Raw genomic sequence first — 10768 nt, forward strand, 5'->3', positions numbered from 1 at the left:
GACAAAGAATAAGGAAGTCAGTAACAAATGTGGTAACTCATACAAATCAAGCAATTTAAACCAGCAGCTTTTTATCAGTGGAAGGAGTCGTTAGTACCTGTGAACAACAGAAGGCAGTAAACAGGCATTCTGTTACCCCACAGAGAAACGCAACTTGATGTACAAGTACTCACTCAACAGATTGTCAAGGGTTAGGGCTTTTGTGGTATAGGTCATGGCAGCCCAAAGATCAGACCTATATTTGTGACAATGGTTAATCTGCAAACGATTTTAAGAAAATCAGTCTGCAAAGGCTCAGCTGAATTCAGTGTGTTATATTGTTTCCATTTTTAAGGTAACCTGGCCTCGCAATCAAATAAGTCATCTCCACAGTACTGCTTGACAAATTAAAAAAAAAAAACAAAACCTAAAACATTGAAATTTTAAAAACTGCAAAATCATTTTTGAAACTGAAAAGCAAGAAAAAAAAACTTATAAAAAGGGGTGCTGGGACATAGGCTGAAACTCAGAAATTGTACAGCTCTGAGACCACTTGCCCTGCAGGTGATCACCTTTCACTCAATGCAAGCAGAGGAAACTCAGCCACTGTCTTGTCTCTGTAGAACTGAAGTTCCTGTGGAGCAATTCAATATTTACATCACTTTCTCTCAGTTTCTTCTCCCTTGCATATTTGGTCACTACATCTGGATGAATTTTTTCTTCTCCCTAGAAATATCGTTCTGGTAGGGCAGAGCAGATGTCTGCAAAAGAGAAAATCCTGGCATTCAGTAGCAGTTGCCTAGATACAACCTCCTAAATAGCAGAAGTCTAGACTCATTTTTTCCAGCACAAGAAATTAATGCCTATTGTTCCAAACGCTAATCCTACTGCAAGTTCATTGAGTTCTACAACTAACACAAATGTAAGTAACATTTACTGCCAGGCATACCAAAAAAATTACAAAGTAGGGGACTGATAAGCATAGCAGAAAACTATCATTATTATTATTATTTTAAAATAGTGACTCAGAGCATAACATTTTTTAAGTTCTAAAAACATAAAGCATTTGAAGAGCTTCTGTCTTAGTATAAACAGAATGTTATTCAGGTAGCTAAATATTAAGTGAAGCTGAAATTACTTTGATTTAGAAGATTCAAGGATTTCCAATGAGGGAACCGTCTCAAAACAGACTGGAGGACTCCCAGATTTTTCTAGGGCCACCCAGTATCTTAATCCAAGAGCTGTAAGTGCATACCACCCTAATTTCACTCTACAATATACCATACCATACCACAGAATGGCCTAGGCTGGAAGGGACCTTAGAGATCATTTAATCCAACCTCCCTGTCCTGGGCAGAGATGCCACTCAACTACACAGTCTCTAAGTTCTGAAATAATAGATGCAACTTGCCATGGCCACAGGAGGATCTCAAAAATGCTGCAGGTCACAGAAGCCACTGAATCTGCAACTCCTGGATCCCTAGAAAACTAGAAGCTGCAGCAGATAACCAGGTTTTGCTTCAAGCATGATTTCGTACTAAGGAAGCTTAGGCTTTACAATATTGGGAAGTACACCAAGTAAAATACATTTACTTTCCAATACATCTATCTGGAAGCTTATGAAGCAGTTCTATGTGTACAGGGCAGCTGGATAGCTACTCCCAACATAGGAAGAAAAACTCTGTATCTTACTTTAGCTATGGAAGAATATGTCATATATGTTGGTGCAAACCATGTTGACAAAAGCTATGATTTACAGAATTCCCTTCAGAAAATGAGGAAGCTAGTGTGGACTTAAAAAGGGGCATATTCCTTCAGGTCAGCAAAAATGCATTTTCAACTGGCTCAAAACTTGTAGAAGCTGTACCAGAAATGAAACGTGGAATCCCTTTCCTCAGGACAACCTATTTAGAAGACCTATGTAAAACGTACAGATCATAGCCTGTATAAAGCAACTCTACATTCCTGTGAAAAGAAGTTCCAATACTTCAACATTTTTGCTTTCAAAAGAGAACTACTTTAACTATTTCCAGGTATCCACAGGAAAACTGCAAGTAAATGTCAATACTGATTTGTTAGTAAGAATATTTGTATTCTGTAGACTTCAATTTTGCTGAATAACTCCAAGCACTTCCAAGTGGCAACAGGTGGTGACTTTGTATTTCTTCCATTGCCACAGCTGAGAATATACCTCTCCAAAGTGGACCAAAATGTGCTACATACTTACTCAAACAAGGTACAGTACCTGGAGGAAGAAAGCTAGAGTTCATCCACAGCAATGCAGAAGTGCTTGGTGTTACCATTCTCATTCTTCTTTTGTAATCAAAAGAACAATTCATCCAAAGTACATTCCCCTCTGTATAACAAGATGGCACCACAAATGCCTTCACTTTTAAGAACTATCACGTGTGGAGTCACCTATGAGAAAACGGTCATCTAGTATTAACCATGTATTCCAAAGTAACCACGCTCCAAAGACAAGGTTTAGCTACACAAAACAGAGGAATCTGAAAATAGCCACTTTGTAAAAATCAATCCGTACTTACAATTGCAGCAGAAGACGTAGGTCAAGAACATTTTTTTTTTCCTGAGCTCTATCAGTAAGCACAGCAAAGTAGCGATACAGACTTGTCTAGAGAAACCGTGCAATTTCTGTCTTCAGAATTTAAGGAACGAGTTAGCTACACCTCTGACCAAAATGGTTAAGGTTTACCAGAATTTGCTTGAAACTGGGAAATGAAGGTGACCTCTGGTCTATTTCCTATAAGCATCAACTGGGAAATATCTCTCTCTCTGGAAGAAAGAAAAAAGGTTCCTCCATTTGGAAACACAACCCTTGTTCACAAAAAATATACCCAAATTACCTTCAAGTCAATACCTGACGGTTAATGTTCAGACACCAAAGTACAGCATGCTGAAGAGAGCATTTTGTTGGCACAGCACTAGGGCTATTTCCTAGCTGAGGACTATCAATGCTTTTTTAAAGCAGCAGCGAGGCTGGTGTCCCACCACATGCAGCAAATCATCGGTGCTTGTCAGGTGCAGCTGCCAAAAAATCTAGTTTCAGAAAAGAGCAGACTAGTCCAGCATGATTTCGGCTGCACAACCGACATCTTCAAAGGATGCTTATGCTGCAAGGGGTTAGCCCAGAGCATAAACGAACTAAAGGAGATGGGGACAGTCCAAAGCTCCAAGGAATACTAGTGGCGAGAAATTTTACAGTACACATTTTTTCATCAAAAAACCACCAATTCCAACATGTGTCACTTTTGATGACTCCTCTAACAAATCTCTTGCTAGATCCCACTAGCTCGCTTTATTTAGCTCTTTGGCAAATCATCAGTGTCAATCATCCTGAAGTACCCTGACATGTATCAGTCCTAGGGCTAGAGACTTCAGGCTTCCAGTCTTGCTGGCTTCCAGGGATGACCAGCACTCATCCTGGGAAAAGCAGCTTCCATGGCAGTCTGTACGCAGCTGCTGAGGTGTGACACTCCTGCATCCTCAGCAGAAATGAAAACATACCACATTTACCTTACAAGCTGTATTGAGTTTGATAGACTTTTTGCAAAATAACCCCCCAAACCAGTAGCTCTCCCCTTACCGACAACTTTTAAGGGCTATTTACGCATGAAAAGAACTTGAACCTACTGAAAGTCCCTCAATGCTCTTCTCTTCAGAACTGCTGCAAAATCGTAGAATCATAGAATGGCATAGGCTGGAAGAGACCTTAGAGATCATCTAGTCCAATCTCCCTGTCATGGGCAGGGACGCCACCTCTCGACTAGACCTGGCAACACATGGGGACCGAGCGGGAATCAAACCCGCGACCTCGGTGTTGGTCCTTGTTGCCAGCACCACGCTCAAACCACTGAGCTAACCGGTCCCCCAACATCCCTTCCCTCCAATTTCTTGTGTACTCTCCACCCAGTATCACCAGACCCCATCACGGTTTTTACCTGACAAGTTGTCACTGTTAGACAAACAGAGAACTATGGGCAAGGCCATTCAATAATTCCTGCCAAACCAAGAGAAAGCAGCAGGTTTTTTTCTTCCTTTCCCGTAGCACTGGAAGTAAGGACTTTGGCCTAGGAAGCCAACTATCATGAGCACAGAAATAGTAACACCTTAGTACAAGACACCTCCATGCCCTCTGACAGGGAAACAGCCAAAGGGTGCAGCAGTGACAGGGAGGAGACAGGGGTTATCTGGCGAATGTAACATTCACATGGAGACAGTGTAATTATCCGTGTCTCATTTCCTTATGAAACTGGGCTAAACCTCATAAAATATGCAGAACTCTTCAATAATAGGAGTGCTATTTTGAGATGCCTTTTTTTTTTTTTTAAGATATTTAAGGCAATTCACATTTAATTCACATTTTGTAGTGGAAGAAAAGTTCTTTGCTTTTCCTTCGCTGCCTGTATAGAGAACTAAACAAGAGAAAGCACAGACTTTAAACATCACATGCTGTAAGCTTTGAAGGGGGAAAACCAAACCAACATAACAGTCTTCTTTGTTCATCTGGAGAAAGTTCAGTAATCTAAAAAAAAAATTAAAAAGGCATATCATACAGTAACAATGACAGTTTTTTAGAGGTGAAGCAGGAACTCGCTAGTCTCCTTTTGTTAACAATTGTGAAGAGACGAAACATGCACCCATGTGTGTGAATATACACTGTGGAGATTTTCACAGCTCAAGAGACTCGGACTAGGTAATTCAAAATAAATTTTACGTTAAAAAATTAAAGAAATTCTCTAAAGCTTCACTACTGCAGCATACAATTCCTCAGCAACACAGGAATCTTGTCATTGGTTCTAGCGAGTAAATTGTTGACTAACAGAGTAATTGTAAGAGTATCATTCTCTATAGCTAGTATTACTGCAGTCCACTGATTACCAAGGCATGCCAATCCCACTGTTATGGAAAAATCAGTCTCTCTCCTTCTCCTGTGCGTGGACGAGAACTGCACTCACGGACTGCAGCTGCGAGCAGGGAGGTCTCACTGCAGAAGCTGCACGACCAAGATCAGGCTAAAAAAACCTCTTCAAATACAATCTTGCCCACATTCACAAATCACGCAGCCCTTTCTACACATACCAGGACTACAGAAGAGGGCACATTTTGCCAAATTATTTAACTGAATATTCGTCCATCTCAGCAAAACTTGGAACTTTAGGTTGTCTCAGTCTCCAGAATGGAGTAAGGTCTAACAGATACAGACTTCAGCCTCTCTCCCACCCAACACAATTTTTTTCAAGAAGACTTACTCACTGTAAGACATTTAATACTGGGAAAACCATACTGGAGATAAATGTTTGACTAGTGCTTTCATGCTGTAGCATACTATAATAAACATAAGGAAACTTACAATGAATCAAAGGGATTTTTTTTTTTTGTAAGATGGCTTCTATATATGAAACAATGTAAAATATTAAAAGTAGTGATCTACAAATAGACATATGAGCTGTCAACTCCTGTGGGGCAGATGTGCCTTTTAGTAACACATTGAATCACAATATACAGAAATAGTTCCGAGAGCATTCACTTAACTTTGAAGTTTTGCCACAATTTTTAGTTAGAATGCTATCAGGTTTTGTTTTACTTCATTTACATATTGTATTTGCCAGCGGACATTACTTGATCAAAGAATCATTTTGGGACTTCTCCAACAAATTTCACTCCTCCAGTAGAGAAAATTATAACAATTCCCAAAACAAATAAAAAAGATTTTAAAAAAAATCAACAACCTCATTCTGTCAAAAATTGTTTGCAGTATCAACATGACTACAGTAAAGTTCTACTAACATAAACTGAAAACTCACCTTCCACAGTGCAAGAAGTTATTCATAAACCTTATTTTAAGTAAAATTTTAATAAAAATGATGCTTTGCATTGTCATATTTTGAAGAGTTAAAAATACAACAGAAACTTATTTACATTTTGTAACAACAAAAATGTACAAATTCCTATACAAAATGCAGTACTATCTCAAGAAAAGTAAAGTTCTAGCAATTAGGACATAAACTGTACTTTCTGAAAAGATACCACTTTAAAGACTAACTATCAATAACTCCACAGTGATTTTCTTCACTGAGTTAATAAAAACACAGTTCTGTGACAATTATGATTACCAATACTTTTCTTTTTGGCTGATACAAATAAAACCTCATAATAAAAGTTACTGAATTTATAACAAATCAAATTCAAAATATAGTCTTTCCCTTGATGTTTTTGCCACAGAAAGTTTCAAAATGAGAAAAGTAGAAACTTCTTTTTAAGGAAATAAGCCTGGAAAGCGTAATTTACAGTTTTATAAAACCCCTGTATTTGTACACATTCAAGCACTACAGATATTTAAAGTTAATTCAAAATTGTACCAATGGCAATCACCTTATGTGATCTGATACAGAAGTTTTAGAGTGGAAATAGTGCAGCACAAGTTGAACCCATGGAACGGTAAACTGTGATTGACGTTGCTATTTGAAACACGCAAGCACATTCTGATATGCAAAAGGAAATCTGACACGCTTTTACTTTTAAAACTATGGGACACCATCCTATATAGATGAAAAATTTCAGAGATCAGCTCAGTCAGACCCTTAACTTTTGTTTAAGTCAACTGGGAGATAGTCACATCAATGCATCTGGGTGCTAGAATTGTAAAAAGATGTTAGTTCACAAGTTTCATGTATGGATTAATCTGATTCTACTAGCATTTGGTGACCGGGTGATCACTGTGGTACCTGGAGTGTAACCGAAGGCACATCTTCGGTGAACTTCTGAAAAAACGGGCAGGAACCTAATGCATTTTATTTAATGTAGTGACGACTAATGCAAGCCCCCTATGTTATACCGTGACCTTTAAAAAGCTGATAGCTACTTACTGATTTGAAAGCCAACCCAAAGAACAGACATCAGACTATGAAGTAATCTGACATCGATAAATCTACAGCGTAGAAGCGACAGAAAATTGCTTCAAATTGAACACTGACAGCTTTTACCAATGTAATGCTTCAGGATCATACAGTTACTCTTACAAGGGGACTAAAGAAGTTTCTAATCAAGGAGGAAAAGATCTCGCAAAGTTCAAAGTAATGCAAAGAAACACTATTAAAGTGCCCAAACTGCGTTTGCAATCATTTGAACCTGTGTCTCTGAAAAGGTGAACTATCTTGGTCTGGAATACGTACGGGCCACTAATGTAATGTCTAAAACTTTGTTACTTCAACCCATGAGTATACTGTACGATTAGTAGAAAATCTTTAGCAGACACAAAAAAATGAAAGATGAAACTGCAGCAAGAGAGCATGGCAAACCTGAGATCTATTAGTGCATAAATCTGCTTAGAAACTAAAAAGATAGAAAGAGCGAGCTAACGAACTACAATAAAACTTATGTCTTTAAAGCAGTAAGTTATAACAGGGTGGGAAATGTTTAATATGTTCATATTCCTGCAAAGGGGTCAAACTCTTTCTGAAAATGGAGCTGGTATTTTTCACAGCATCAGATTTATGGTAAAAAGCCACAAATTGTATTTTTTAATATTATGCTTTTCCCACCCTGGCAGAGAATAAACATGAATTTAGAAGCACAGTAGAAGTGAAAAACAAAGAAAAGGAGAGATAGAAAGCAGCAGAGAAAGACAGAAAAGGTGAATACAGAGCTACAGAAGTGTTTATTGAGCATGCTACAGAGGTAAGCAGAGTACACACAAAATGAAATTAAACAACCATCAAACCTCCCAACTTTGTTAGAAAATTAATTTTTAATTGTGCCACTTTCAAACTATGCTGAATTTTACAATTCTAAAGATGTAAAAACTCAACTAATAGAAAATATACATGACCTTTTTTTTCTACATAGATAACAGAATCTATGAACCTTGAAACTAAGTACACCAATTTCAAAAAGTATTGGTCATTTAAACAGAATCAAGATAACAGTTCAGACTGACAGAGAACTGCTTTCAAATTAACTGGATCTGTAGATTCTGAGTCATGTTTATAGTAAAGTCAGATCAATTTCTAAATACAAAATATTTTGAAGAGATTTATTAAAACTGAATATTACAATGCAAGGTAAATTAAGACTAAAAGGCACATAAACTTTGGTCCCACCTGGTTGTCAGTTTTAGAAAACTGCCACAAAATTTCCTGCAAGCATTGCAGCAAACTTTCTTCACCACTGAAAAACACATGCACCACTTCCTGAACTAGCTTGACCAGTCTGTACATGCTCAGAAATCCACAACCATATTCCATATCTTAATTAGAAACTAAAGATGGCAATATATATTGAAATGCACGTAAGTCATGTCAACTTCAAAAACATCTACGAAAAATATTCAGCCACGAACAAGACATTACTTAGTGCTGACATTTATATGATACATCCCACAAGAGTGTGTACAAAAAGGTTAAGATTCCACAATGCTTTTCACATAGGGCTCAAAGTCACAGAAGTCACTTTTTGTCCTTTAAGAAATTAATATTCCATACCTTGTTAATTTTAACTAATGCCTACATTCATAACTGAATCTAGACCAGAACTATGAAATAAAAAGGCCTTTTTAAAAAAAGAGCACAAAGCAAAAAGTAGTAGAAATCAAATAACGTCATTTTACTCTTTCAGAGTAATGCATCTTACCCAATTGAAAAGAAAAATAAGTGATAAGCCATCAGATAAAGAAACCTATCAAGCAAGAGAAATAAAAGCTTAACCTTTTTACACACCCCTGCCTAAACATATTTAAATTATCATGTAACAATGTGCCCCAGACAACCAAATCTGCTTTTTACTAGTTATGCAATTCCAGCAGTACTAGTTTTCCTTTTTAAGGCACGTATGTCAACTAAGTTGAAAAATTGTGGTATTAAGTTGAAATCTTTTAAACAAAATGACGGTTTATCTAAACAACAGTTGAACAACAGCAGTTATTATCACTGCTTCTTAATATATTTTTATTTTATTTTTTTTAAACAATCAAGGAATGATAACAGCATGTAAAGAAAAAAAAAAAAAAAAACAAACAGAAGACAAACTCTGGTCCCAACTTTCCTGAACAGTCAATAGGTGACAACACCAAACAATGCAATACACCCTCATTTTCAATCTGCCACGTTAAATAGTTGACTTAGAGAAAGAAACTCTCAGGTGGTGATTTTCTCCCAGATTGTAATTGTGAAGATCAATCAAAGCCTGAATAGCTTCTTCTACTGTTGACATCTGAAGAAGTGCCATCTTGTGATCTCTTCTGAAACAAAATAACGGCATTAGGAACTCAAACACTACAGCAGTTGCCCCTAATGTCTGCTATCCTCTATGCACGCTTCCTCAAGACATGCTGCAAAAATGCACTTTGGCAGTCTTCCATTAGAACTGTGTGCAGAAAAGTTACTTACTGAAAAAATTTAAATGCTTTCACAGTGCCTCCAGTGTTAGCAAACAGTGTGCGTAGATCCTCTTCTGCTACTGATGGTCTACAGAAAGAAGGAAAACAGGCATAAGTAAAACATTATTAGTTAAGTCAGTGACTCACGTTAATACGAGTGGCTTAGTGACAGCCAACACTTACGGAATATTGGATAGATGAAGTGTTGCAGAAGGAGGGAATATATTTTGAAAGTTTTTTGAACCAGGTTTCTTGAAGCGATGCAGAGGTGAATTACCGAAGTCTTTAGTCAGCCCTTGGTCATCAAGTCCCTCTCGAGGTAGTTGTACTGTCTGATGTTTGGAAAGTGTAACCCGAATAATCTTTCCATACATTTTTTGTCCATTAAGATGGCTCATGGCTGAAAAAGACAAGATTACTCAGTTCAGTGTTACCTGTCAATAGTTTGTAGTATATGACACAAGCAAACAAGAAAAACGCCCAAGCAAATCAAAGGGTCAGTGTGTTAAAACACTGAAATCATGAACTAGGTCTACACAAGTATTTAACTTCAAAGAACATCACACGTGATTCAATGTGTTGAATTAATTTACAACGTTGTGCAGACCTTCTGGAATACAAGCGCATGCAATGTGATTTCAGATCTTGTGGGTAACCAGGACACAAGACAAACCAACAAATGTAAACATGCTTAGTTCACCTGATTTTACACAGCCTAGTTTCAAGTACTTTATATAAACAGAAAAATAATCTTACCCAGCTGTGACTGGTTTCCATCAGCCATCTGTATAAGAGCACTGTCTTTCTTATTGTACAAAATCTTCACACGCTGCACATCACCATAAACACCTTTTCAAAGTCAAAGGTAACCCAAAAGAGAAAGTTCATTTTAAAGCCAGTCACCTAAGTAATACACTTTGACATATCAATGGGAACATTCAGACAGCCACAAGATCACTCACTCAAACTCGACACTCTCACAAATGAATAAAGGAGATAAAGATTTTGAATAGTGAATTTTAAAAGAATAATTTCTGATAAACCCTCAAAGCTATGTGAATGATATTAAATTAAAGACCATGCAAAATATATTAGCATGCATTAAAAGAAAATCTGTGTCTATGGAGAGTTTTAAACAGCAAAAGAAAAACAGCAAAAGATTTACTATTCAACTTTAAGCCAAAGTGCTAGCTACAAATAAGAATTAAGGTGAAACAAAAAAAACCAAACCAAACAAACCAAAAAAAACCAAACCAAAATCAAATCAATAATAAAAGTATAGTGCTAACAATAACATACCGAAGAGGGTAAACAGACTTTGGGGCGTAACCATCTTTAGAAGGAGAGAAGAGCAAGCAGCGTAAGACAAGAAGAGAGAAGAGTCGAGGAAGAGCG

The 10768-nt window shown here is 37.3% G+C and overlaps 1 protein-coding gene across 1 annotated transcript in view; it reads right to left on the minus strand.

Annotated features, from left to right (window-relative positions):
• Window positions 1-7728: 7728 nt before the first annotated feature.
• The window catches only part of PTBP2 (polypyrimidine tract binding protein 2), a gene marked incomplete at its 5' end in the record, with an annotated part of 19643 nt that continues 16603 nt past the window's right edge, over window positions 7729-10768 (minus strand). The window contains 5 exons of the mRNA XM_009878759.1: window positions 7729-9232; window positions 9384-9461; window positions 9557-9773; window positions 10130-10222; window positions 10673-10706. Coding sequence (XP_009877061.1) covers window positions 9103-9232; window positions 9384-9461; window positions 9557-9773; window positions 10130-10222; window positions 10673-10706 — 552 coding nt within the window. The remainder of the gene's footprint in view (window positions 9233-9383; window positions 9462-9556; window positions 9774-10129; window positions 10223-10672; window positions 10707-10768) is intronic.

This window comes from Apaloderma vittatum, unplaced genomic scaffold, assembly GCF_000703405.1.
Source record: "Apaloderma vittatum isolate BGI_N311 unplaced genomic scaffold, ASM70340v1 scaffold44221, whole genome shotgun sequence".
Lineage (NCBI taxonomy): Eukaryota > Metazoa > Chordata > Aves > Trogoniformes > Trogonidae > Apaloderma > Apaloderma vittatum.